Source organism: Halichondria panicea, chromosome 10, assembly GCF_963675165.1.
Source record: "Halichondria panicea chromosome 10, odHalPani1.1, whole genome shotgun sequence".
Classification (NCBI taxonomy): Eukaryota; Metazoa; Porifera; class Demospongiae; order Suberitida; family Halichondriidae; genus Halichondria; species Halichondria panicea.
The window spans coordinates 1,071,678-1,084,047 of NC_087386.1; the positions used below are offsets into that span (position 1 = coordinate 1,071,678).

The 12,370-nt window shown below is 40.1% G+C and overlaps 2 protein-coding genes across 9 annotated transcripts in view; both read right to left on the reverse strand.

Moving 5' to 3' along the window:
* Positions 1 to 12,370, reverse strand: part of LOC135343177 (spatacsin-like) — a 157,933-nt gene that overhangs the window by 29,014 nt on the left and 116,549 nt on the right. Inside the window, exons 43-46 of one of the 3 annotated variants that reach the window (XR_010397085.1) lie at positions 11,275 to 11,500; positions 9,852 to 9,989; positions 9,187 to 9,289; positions 8,636 to 8,659 (exon numbers count right to left, since the gene is read on the reverse strand). The gene's annotated coding sequence lies outside the window, so the exon portion shown is untranslated. Of the gene's footprint in view, positions 1 to 8,635; positions 8,660 to 9,186; positions 9,325 to 9,851; positions 9,990 to 11,274; positions 11,501 to 12,370 lie in introns of those variants that run through there. The other 2 variants (XR_010397086.1, XR_010397087.1) reach the window with 2 other exon arrangements.
* LOC135343194 (uncharacterized) lies at positions 270 to 7,848 on the reverse strand. Of its 6 annotated transcripts, XR_010397091.1 has the most exons (10): positions 7,708 to 7,848; positions 6,605 to 6,714; positions 3,447 to 3,526; positions 1,904 to 2,050; positions 1,560 to 1,651; positions 1,386 to 1,451; positions 1,215 to 1,322; positions 962 to 1,041; positions 718 to 797; positions 270 to 543 (listed from the first exon to the last, which is right to left on the reverse strand). XR_010397091.1 is itself a non-coding variant. In XM_064540187.1 (8 exons), the coding sequence occupies exons 2-8, from the start codon at positions 6,642 to 6,644 to the stop codon at positions 536 to 538; spliced, it is 513 nt and encodes a 170-aa protein (XP_064396257.1). In that variant the 5' UTR covers positions 6,645 to 6,714; positions 7,708 to 7,848; the 3' UTR covers positions 270 to 535. The 6 variants fall into 6 exon arrangements, 2 of the variants coding, with proteins under 2 accessions (XP_064396257.1, XP_064396256.1); XR_010397090.1 differs by lacking the exon at positions 1,215 to 1,322; XR_010397093.1 differs by lacking the exon at positions 962 to 1,041.

The following is a 12,370-nucleotide window of genomic DNA, read 5'->3' on the forward strand; positions in this document are numbered from 1 at the left end:
ATTAATGCACAGTATAATTCCTATGCATATAAATCACTCCCGAGAAGCTAATAATTATGCCCTTGTATTAGGCATGGGACATAATTAAACTTCAACAAACAACAAAGAATAACAAAAGAATACACTAATTTTATGTTAGTTCCCATGTTAGCGTTTCTGTTTCCAGCTGGATCCGGAGTGCATATGAATTTTCATGCAATCCTGATGTTATATACGCAGCATGCATTATGAGTTTCCCACGCTTGGCACGCTCAAATAAACCCAATGCATACATGTAGACAAACAGAAATGTTTTTTCAAGAACACACTCGTAAAAATCAGCACAAGACACACACATAATTCTTTACCACCTGTAAACTATATAATTATCAGAGTCTAGATAAGTCAGATAAGAACGAGTCATCAAACATTCCGCTACTAGAGTCCTTGAAACCCAACTGAACAGAGAGTCTTTTTCGTAGCGGCAGGTTTCTCAGATGTGAGTTAAGCAGTTTCTTAATGTTTGTTGTCATATCAAAAGTCTTCTCTTTGTTTCTCATGTACCTGCAGTGAGAATGTTAGTCGACAATCAATTAAGTTTCGTTTATACTCAACAATGCGCATGTATTTGAGTGTGTTTTGGGAAAGAGAACAATTAGTCACATTACAGCAAAGGGTGATAGGCCCACCTGTACATCTTATTTACCACAATAGACCTTTTAACTACATTACACTAACCGAGGGGAAGGTGGGAGTAAGCCCGGCTTGTACAGATTCTACATGACAACCATAACGTCTTCTCTTTGTCTCTCATGTACCTGCAGTGAGAATGTTAGTCGACAATCAGTTTATACTCAACAATGCGCATGTATTTGAGTGTGTTTTGGGAAAGAGAACAATTAGTCACATTACAGCAAAGGGTGATAGGCCCACCTGTACATCTTATTTACCACAATAGACCTTTTAATTACATTACACTAACCGAGGGGAAGGTGGGAGTAAGCCCGGCTTGTACAGATTCTACATGACAACCATAACGTCTTCTCTTTGTCTCTCATGTACCTGCAGTGAGAATGTTAGTCGACAATCAGTTTATACTCAACAATGCGCATGTATTTGAGTGTGTTTTGGGAAAGAGAAGCATCTAATCAATTAGTCACGTTACAGCAATGGGTGATAGGCCCACCTGTACATCTTATTTACCACAATAGACCTTTTAATTACATTACACTAACCGAGGGGAAGGTGGGAGTAAGCCCGGCTTGTACAGATTCTACACGACAACCATAACAACCAGACAACAACGTGTCCAAACACAGCAGTATAGACAGGAACAGTGAAGCCTTGGAATAAAGGACACGTTGAGAGTAGCTACATTTTATTAGAGAGGCTGCAGAAAGACTCACTTGTTGCACAGATCCTGCACCATGGAGGGGGCAAGGGAGTAAGATGACTGGAAGTCAGACAAGTATCTGAGAAAATAAAACACACGCATAAACAACAGGAAGGTCTAAAAACAATGCAAAGCTGAGTTAGTTCATGCATAGGAAATTGAATAATGGTTGCAGCAGTTATCTCACTTGAAGTCTCCTTTAATCACAACCTTCTTGTAGATGGTGTTGACCCAGTCAGCATGGATACAGTGACGATAAGCCTCACTCACTATTAAGGCCTGTAATGAGAACGAGGATCGATAATTATAGTCAAAACATTGTGTACATATACATGTACGTACAATAATTGTGACATAATTATATTGTTTAATGATCTATAGACACTTGTACACTTGTGTCGAAAGCCAACACATGTGTATACAGATGCCAGACAAGTTCATTAGGTATACCTATACAAACCTCTTAGAAAGCCGTACAAAACCCGAATGTTTCCAATGTACATTCTATATGTACCTACATATTATGTATACCTCAGAGAAGGGCTCTGTCTCCATGTACTGCAGCACGTTCCTGGCACTGAGGTTGATCACTTGCTTCCGCTGTTGTAACAGAGAGAGTTGTAGTGCTACCAGTCTAGCCTGGGTCGTGCAGTACTCTGCCTTGCTCAATATGTCCTCCTATATATAGAGAGGAATTAACACACGGTACAACTGCAGCCAACTGCTTTGTTATAATGGAGTCAAACAATTGAAACCAAGCCACACCATTTAAAAAGTACGTACATACACTTCAATTAAGCAAACTTGAAAACAGAGTGCAGAGTGCAGTATACATTCCAGTTACTTTCTTGCACACGAGGACGTAACTATGCCAGAACCCAAACAGAACATGGGAATTAAAAATCTTCCAGTTCTGTTCAAACTCAAATGATTTTAATCAGAATTGATATAGGGAAGTTCTGTTGGGTGGAAGAGGATACTAGAGTTGTGCATGTTCAGGATATACAGCATGCATACCGTATATGCTTGATCAGGAGCCGCAGCTACTAAATGTTTCATTTTGCTGGAAGAGGAGGCTACAATTCGAGAGAGGCCACTGTTCAAGAGCGGCGTTTATTAGCTCCAGCTAATTCAACAACCTTTAGTTTGTCATCAAAAGTTCTTTTCACCTGCATAAACTTGAATCTGCCATGAGAAAGTCTTTGTGAAGCACTAACAAGCTGCTACTTGTACCCAGAAGCTACGTACATGTAGCTAGCTGTTAGTATTAATAATTTTTTTGCTGCCTCGTGCAGAAATGCTAGAGTCAAAGTTCACTGAGGCTACTATTTGAGAGCGGCTACTAAATGTTTCATTTGCTAGCAAGGGAGGCTACTATTTGAGTGCGGCCTTTATACAAGCGCGGCCTCTGATCAAGCATATACGGTATCCGTACATAGTGACATTACAATACATTACATGCACACATCAAAGGAGATGCTGAGGGTACAGGAAGAATGCTTATAAGAATATCCTCTATTACACGTAGATCATCAAAATAGCAAAACATATCAACAAATGCCTAATATAATGATAATACATGTTCATCCTATACCTCGCCCCAATTAACTTGTGTCTGACATTTACAACATGCAGTATAATGCCTTTGATACTGCTCCATTCATAACACATCAAAGCAGCCAATGCCTCTCCCCCTGTACTACTATGCATGGCCCCTATACTAGTACCTATTTAAGCTAGAGTCCTTTATTGCTGCTTTGCATATTCTAGACCACCATTAATTTTATCCAACCCCTACTTGTGTCTCAAGAGATAATATAATTAATGTGCCTTTGTTCAATGCCACTTCAAAGAATGCTGGCCAGGCTCATACGGTTGTACCTACCAGGAGGAGAGTCCTACCTAGGTGGTACTGATCAAAGAGGCCTAATCTGATTATGCTGCATGTTTACATGGGGAGATAACTAAGCAGGAAATAATGATAAGCAGGCTATAATTATATGAGCTGAGCTCGAAAACAAGCAAACTTCAGGCCAAACTCAGGCCAATTAGACGCACCCACCCACCAACTCACCTGAGCGTAGGTTTTAGCAGCTGCCTTGTAGCCGTCGAATGCACTCTTCAGTCGCTTGACTGTGTCGGAATTGCTGGCCACTAAAGCAGAGGAGAATTACGGCATGGTTAAATCTATATATAAACACCAAAATAGATTAGCTAATAGAGACAGATCAATAGAAACCATATACAGAGTGTGACTGTTCCTAAACTTGTTGACCTCAACAAAAGACGACTTCTATTACATATGTACATGAGCAGGATGTGTGGCTGAAAGTGTAACCATCAATTGGGAAATTCTTCTCACAAATTAGAAGCTAATGGTCACAGCTCACAGCTTATGCAAGAGATACATGTGGTCAATAAAACCTTATTGCATACGTTGGTACTGTATTACTAGAATATTTTGCAAGTGAAAAACCTGCGAATCAGCCAAATTGGCAGAATTTGACCTTTTGCGATCTAACTATTGTATTCTGGAGGATCGTGTATATTTACTAGTAGTTTTGCGATTTTATTGACCACATAACTTCCAGGGCTGAACTCAACGCAAATAGGCTTTAGTCGACAATTAAAGCCATCAATTAGGTTTCGTTTATACTCAGTGTGCTATCAGGGTTCTAGTGGGCCAGAAACAGACATGCATAGCTACACCATTCTGTCAGAAAAATCACTCACGGGATTTTGCATTCCTATAGCTTCGATGTTGAGGGAAGTGCTGTTGATGTATTTACTGTTTGTGTATTGCATGACTGGTACAAGTTGCATTAGCTATTGGGAAATAATTTTGTTGACTCGATCATCGACTGATAACCCAATAAAAACATACACATCCCCTCGAGGAAGAATAAAGCTGTTTCTATGGGTACATCACACTTGTTGACCTGCCAGTAGCTAGGAATCATTACTAGTGCATTGGAAACTTATACCGTTGACTCTATACAATGATGACTTGCATGGCGGCCTGAGGCATTCCAAAATAAGGGGGAGAGAAAGACATACACAACATCTTCAGGGAACAAACAAGTGACTTGTAGGGACTCTATGCATTAGTGCATTGGGAGGACTATACGTAAAGTGCACGTGGAATATGTATAAGAAAGGTTTTAGTTGCAGTTGCTCAATTAGGAGCTAATTAACCTTTAAAGGTACTGCAATACGTGTGCCTGGAAACAGAACAGCTTCAACAAATATATATTATAGTCCATATCTACATGTACATGTATAATTATATAGTCTATTCCAGAAATAACACCTATTTATACCAGACAGTGGGTACTATCTACAACTACTAAACAGTCCACAAACCCACCTCCACTTTCCACAAGATAGTAATTAAGCTTTGATTGAACTAGAGCAGACCTCAAGGGGCAATTACTGGCAGATACCCAGACCCACTGAGTACTACAGCTAGACCTCTACTACATGTGAGCCAGCTGAACAAATGTGGCATGATTAAAATAGTCCCTATAAGGGGTAATCAATGTTCTTAGGTCATTTCCACGCTGTCAAGTGTCTTCTGGTTATTCTTTCTTGCCTCTCTCTTGTTGCTTGAAACTTATGTTCAGGTGAATCAAAGTTTAGGAATGGTATATAACAACTTTATCTATAATAGCACGAATGAAAATATAGCGAACAACGAGTACATATTATATGCATTAGTACAGCAAATCGAGCTATACATATAGTACAGCTAGCATTTGTATTTGCATGAGAACCTTGATGTGTATATACACACATTATAACTGTAGCCATTGCACACCCGTTTACCTGCACTAGCTACATCATACAATTGTGTGTTATCTAATATACTGTTACAAAACACTCGCTAAAATGAGTGCGACCAATGATAAGGCGTGCAATTGATTGCCTTATAAGTATACCAAATTGAAGACAAGACATTTGAACAAACACCTGATTCAGAAGCAGTAAACATGTTTTTACCAACTTTAAATTGAATTAGCAATCACATGATTGCTTACAATACAGGGTGGTGGGCAGCGCAATGAATATCATGAATATCATTAAGGTAATTTAATGCTGTCATTATTGTCACCCAAAACTTAAACACTTCAGAAGCTCCTCTTTATCGCTACAAACAAATAAGCCCCCCTCCCCCCCCCCTACAAGCAGCACTTGGTGGTGAGAGCTGTGGGAATGCAGTCACATGCAGGATGGATAACACCTATATAGTTGCAGTATTATAGTCTCACTAAATGCACTTCAAAGAATTGATCACGACAGGTTTAGCAGTAGTGTGTGTGCAACAACACACTCAAGCTATTGAGTTGTAAGGCATCTCGATTCATGAGACAGTGTACACAATGGGCACACAGCCAAAGAATATGCACATACAGTGAATTGCAACCTGTGCCTTGTATAATTGACGATCAATAAGTAAATGAGGCACTTGCAATGAATGACCACATACAACATAACTTAGATAAGCACTTGGCACAGTATACTTGTAAGTATGTGTGACACCGTTCTATAAGAGCAATGAATGACTTGAAAGTGTTTAGAAATGTATTCAGGCACTTGAACCAAGGGGGCCCATTAAGATGCTTGAACCATATGTATGGTATGTATGGTGTATATATAGTCAGCTGATTCATATCATGGGCTATAAACACAGACAAAAGATACCCTCTTCATTAATTAATGAATCAGACCATTGTACATAGTATAAAGCTGAATCTAAGTTACAGGTTCATGAGTACCAGTCATGTGCATGAGAGGCAGGAGGAGACATACACGCTAAATATTGTATACAGCTTACAAGAAGGGATTTTCATTAGTACTACAGTATGCATGCTGTGTTGCTAGGGTGGGGGAGGGGGTTACCGCATTATAACCAGGCTGCTGAAACTGCATGCTGATACCATGAGCTTGTAATTGTGTTAGATGACCTCAGTGTATACGCAGGTATACACGTGAAATACTTGCCGAGAAGCAACAAAAGTAGCATGTCCCCCAGAACCCCCCCTCCCTAGATGACTGTGTGTACAGGCACGTATACATAGTGGGGGATTCCCCCTCCTATAAATCATATTTTGCTCCACCCAAGCCCTTTTTGTAATACCAGTATCTAATGTTGCTATAGCTACAGATACAGTACAGTACAGTACATTGCACAATGAACAACCATGCTTGTACGTATGAATTGGGAGCACTCACTTTCTCTACACCGCGGTGTGGACCAGCCTCTCAAACTCATCAGCCTCTATCAGCAGCCCTATGATGTAGCTCATCTCATTGTATCTGCTGATACCAGTCAGCATCCTCACCTGTATGTACATGAAGTAAAGAGCATGTTCATACACACAAAATACAGTACAATTAACACATGTACAGTATCGCTTACATTATAAGGGCGGAAAAATATTTGGTTTTCCTGTAAGCAAAACAAAAGCCATAACTATACAGCACGCTGGGATAACCAGACCACTGGTAATGATAATTATATATTCCCAGGGCTGTGAATAGGCTCAGTCTAACCAGTGCACACGTCCGTGGTGATTATATTGATACTCCCCTTGGAAACACACCTCATGCACACGTCGGTGGTGATTTAGTGCCCTTGGCTCAATCTGATAACTCCCCTTGGAAAGAACCTACAAGTGTCCCCTATAGCGAGCACTAAAGCCCTAGCTTAATTGCAACAGCTGATTATTGTGGGCAAACATTGAAGCCTATTGACAAACTGATCCCATTATTTGTTAACAGATATCCCCATAATACACAATGGTTATCTTACAATCATTATAACTGCATGGTAGCTTTAAGAGAATAACTCTGTTATTGCTCATTGGAATGGTCTCATTGGAATAGCCTTAATAATACGTACATGTACATAGTATATAAGTCTTGGACACAGTGCTGATAAAACAGAATTCACTTTTTCTGGAATGTGCACGTATATAAACATTTAAATCAAAATGAGTTCTTATGTAACACTTAATAGCATTATAGCTATTAGGAAGTTTTCTTTACTGTATTGCAAGTCTATGCATGGGTGCATATGGTTGCATGGTTGCATGCACAATACATAGAATACGTGACTAGGGACAGTTGCAAGGGTACAAGGTACAGTGAAGGGGACTGGAGCAGCAGAGCATGACTTGGCAATGACTTGGCATCAGCTGATTCCAACCATATTGGTTGCCAAGATATCTAGCTATGAGTTTAGGAATGTGTAACTAGGAAGCTACTGCTTATTGTGTGGTTCTGTGGGTTTGTATCATTCTCCCAAATTTAGGAAATTGTAGTTAAAGCCTTACCTTGACTTGGTGTGTCTACAGAGACGAGTAACTTTGCCATTGAGAGGAGACTGTTGCCGAGGTAGGTGTGGTCTTGGATGAGGTGTGCTATCATGGCCTGGAAGTCACGACTGGTGGTGTGGGGGTGGTACACAGAGGCCTTGGGGGAGTCTCGGCCATTGCCTGTGTGTGTGTGTGTGTGGAGGGTGTGTGTATGTGGGTGGAGGGTGTGTGAGTGGGTGGAGGGTGTGTGTGGAGGGGGGGGGCAATATTGTATGAATTAAAAGCACACAGCTACTGCAATTCTACAATCCATTCTACTGTATTGTACTTTTTCTGTATTCTACCCATTAATTCTACTGCAATTCTACTATCCGTTCCACAACAATTCTACTGTTTCTACTGACATTCTCATTGTATTGTAATTGTACGACCCATTCAACCTACTGTGACTAAACTGACTGCATTATGCTCACAAGGTCCAATCACATATTTGTGTGGGTGTAGCTGAGTGTGTGTGTACAGAGATGGTTGCCTATAGGTTGCAAAGAATGCAAATTGTGGTGGCCACAATGAGAGGTGAGGTATATACACTAAAGCTGTTGTTTTGAAACTTGATGCATGTCTAATGTTCAGTGCAGGTGCTGTGTTCACTATAATTGTTTTACAATCCCCCACAGCTATAGCCTGAAGCACATGATTATCATGGCTGTTCGAATATTACCTTACAAGGAAATTCTAAGAGGACTGCTACTAGTCATAACAGTGTCATCCAACTATAGGCTATGGGAAAAATGCCTTCAGATAAATTACCTCTAAAATTGTTTTATTGATACTAAGGAAACCATAAAACTTTTAATAATTTTACATAAAATATGCATATGTTGTATGTACGTATAATATGTAGCCATAATTATAACTCACTCTTCTCTGCCAGACCAGTGGCCACCATATTGGCCAAGTATCCCACAACCTGCAGACAACACAGACAATGACATCATCACTCACACTCACTCGTGTTTGACAACATATGTACACACACACTTATTCTAATGGGCCAGCTGGGAAGTTATGACTACAGTAAACAGTAGAGCCCATTATTGCCTTTGCTGTTGGTAAGCAACTGATAGGTAGCCATGGGTACTATTGGATTAGGCCATGAGGGCAACATTCCATTCACTGTAATGCAGGCTGGGGGTCATTATGTGTCAGCAGCGTAATTCACATACTTCACATAATCCTATTAACTATCATTAATTGTAGTCAAATCACGATGTAATAACAATCAGACAAAGTTTTGTAAACTGTTATTGAATATCTCCAAGGGCAACATAATCACAGTATACGATATCAGACACTAATTGAGACCATAGTGAGAGAAAATATAAAACATGCCTGAAATTGCATAACCAACGTAACAGGATTTTACATACACGAGCAATAAATACTTCAACTATACCAAATCCATATATTGACATGAAGTACACACACTCAGCTAACCAGCTGGGGCTCCAGGTTGCGCACTTTAATGAACTGTCCAGCGAGGTTGTTCTTCTCAGGAAGGCTCTTTGAGAGGATGATGGTGAGTGTGTCGAATGGATCTCTGTTGACAATCGAGGCATAAGGTGTACGCAGAGCCTGTGGGTGTGTGGTGTGTGATAATAGTGTGTGGTGTGAGTGTGTGGTGTGGTGTGGTTGTGGTGTGTGTGTGTGATAGTGGGTGTTGATAGTGTTTGGTGTGTGATGTGTGTGCATGGTGATAAGAGTGTACATGTACTTGTATGTAGTACATGCATGTACATGTACACTACTGCATCTGATTTTTGGAATGACAATGCATTGTTAGGGATACTACAAGACTTATGTATCAGCAGCGTAATTCACATAATTCACATAATCCTATTAATCAATTTTAGTCAAATCACGATGTAATAACAATCAGACAAAGTTTTGTAAACTGTTATTGAATATCTCCAAGGGCAACATAATCACAGTATACGATATCAGACACTAATTGAGACCATAGTGAGAGAAAATATAAAACATGCCTGAAATTGCATAACAAACGTCACAGCATTGTACACGAGAAATAAATACTTCAACTATACCAAATCCATATATTGACATGAAGTATACATGCACAGCCTATATAGACATGGACTCACCAGCTGGGGCTCCAGGTTGCGCACTTTAATGTACTGTCCAGCGAGGTTGTTCTTCTCAGGAAGGTTCTTTGAGAGGATGATGGTGAGAGTGTCAAAGGGATCTCTGTTGACAATGGAGGCATAAGGTGTACGCAGAGCCTGTGGGTGTGTGGTGGGTGTTGATAGTGTGTGGTGTGAGTGTGTGGTGTGGTTGTGGTGTGTGGTGTGGCGATAGTGTGTGTTGATAGTGGGTGGTGGGTGATGTGTGTGCACGGTGATAGTGTGTGGTGTATACATGTACTTGTATGCAGTACATGCATGTACATGTACACTACTGCATCTGGTTTTTGGAATGACAATGCATTGTTAGGGATACTACAAGACTGTAAGTTGATCCCTTCACACATCCCATAACTCGAGGGGGTGATAGACCTAAGGAAGAGCCCCAAGGAAGAGCCCCAAGGAAGAGCATAATTATCATATGCAGTTGATATATTGTATTACTCAACATCCTGACACATGCTGACACGGTAGGGCATAATACAGGCGTAACGTTGTGTTTACAAACAACGGACAAGGATCCTAACTATATATCATTACAAACAATCCACTAGCCGTGGTGTCTAGTGTCATAACAAACACAGCTACTACGCCCGAGAGAGGAAATTCAATCACGATTGGTTTACTAGCTCAGCGAATAATTACGAAAACAAAGCTGATTTTCCAGTTTAAGGGCTTCGAAAACCAATCAAATGCTCAGAAACAGGAACAAATAGCAGACCTTTAGACGCCATTTAGTCTACTAGTAAAGCAAGCAAGCTAGGAAATAGTGTCATGCATGTTCTTTCTAAGAATGCTAGCTGTGTTTACATGTATAATTATTATTCATTACTGAAAATGTGATTTTGTGGACTTTTGGAATTTTGTAACACTGAATAGTTATATATACTTTAATTAGCGCAAATATCTCAGCTCGGTAATTACAGCCTTTAACTAAATACAAACATAGAGGAAACTGACAAACAAGATTTACATAGCTATAAATAGAAACATACGATCTGTCCTAAAAAAAGGTTTTCTTAAGGCGTTTCAGTCAGCTATTAATTATTTCAGGTTGCTTCATAAAAGGCCTCAGGGACTGCCTCACTAATTGGGCACACTTATGACTACCTATGACTACCAACACCTGCAGAGGTGATTGGTCTGTAATTACTGCACACGTTGGATGCCACACTATACACCACCGCCCCCTTACAACTGCTACATCGAAATAGTCTATACATGGTGCTATTGATTTCATTTAGTCATAAAGACTTTTCCCTCCCTGATGACAATCGCATGTACTCACGTGTACATATAATAATCACCCTACAATAAGCACGGTTGACTAATACAATTAGCCCACTCATAGTCATATAGATCCTACGCGTGTCAGGTAACTCACCACGGCTAGCTTGAAACAGGTGATGATGACATAACAGCATTGGTTACTATAGCGAGCTCTCTCAGACAACACATTCATGATTCTGAGTACTTCTACTGGGTCCGGACTCGAGGTGGGCGGAGTCTGAGAGGTGGCATGCTAGAGGGGAGCGGGCAGAGACTAGAGAGAGGACATCCTGTGTGAGGTGGTCTGGTGTCAGGTTACCCAGGGCTAACTTGATGAGGCTCTGTGTGTGTGGGCATGGGAGGGGAGGGTTGTAATGTCGACTCATGACAAATATACATTTTAATAAACTGGTGTGTCTCTGTCAAGCTCAAAACTAGAGACAGTATATACATGTATGTATAGTCTACAGAAACCAAATTATGCATTACATGTACTTTGAAGACATTAGGTTTGTTATGATTATATTCGTCATATCAGAACTGAACTAGGATACACATACACATAAGCATTCAAGTGCAGGGTCTGATGTAAATAAAAATGCTGAACATTTTCCATTCCCACAGGAGACGGACAAGGCACACAATACTCAATGAATAGAAAGCACTTGATCATATCATTATATAAAAGGCAAATCATACTAAATGAATATCATTGTGCAACACTGGCATGTGTTTACTGTCTACAAAAACTGTGGGAAAATATCACACACATTCAGACATGGCGGGCCATTATAGCAACAGAGGTCACTGTAAAGGTCAAATATAAATAACAAAACAGTGTTCACAAGAGCATTCCAAATGCCCTAGCTAAACAATTGCATGGTTAAGCTCAAAAGAAACCCCAGCTGTTAAAGGTCAGCCTTTATACATGTATGTATATTATATAGACTAGTGGTGTTAAAGTATTTGTGGTCTATCCTTAGCTACTACTAAAATTCATTTCTCAGTGTACCCAGTCAGGTACACAGTGTTCTAGTGATGTCACACCTAGTCACAGTATTACTTAATTACAATTCTTATATATAGAATGAGGGGATTTATAAACCATATGCCTTTTTATGTTGATAAGGAAAGCCATAAGAAGAATGACAATAATTTGGGTGTCACAAAAACCACTTATGACACACGATGACACTGAGTGGGACATGATT

Bases quoted from the DNA above. Each gene is read 5' to 3' on its own strand.
- LOC135343194 (XM_064540187.1), bottom strand. From the start codon at position 6,644: ATGAGTTTGAGAGGCTGGTCCACACCGCGGTGTAGAGAAA. The intron at 2,051-3,446 runs GTGAGTTGGTGG...CTCTATATATAG, and splicing joins CTGCTAAAACCTACGCTCAG to GAGGACATATTGAGCAAGGC. The intron at 1,452-1,559 runs GTGAGATAACTG...TTATTTTCTCAG, and splicing joins GTGATTAAAGGAGACTTCAA to ATACTTGTCTGACTTCCAGT.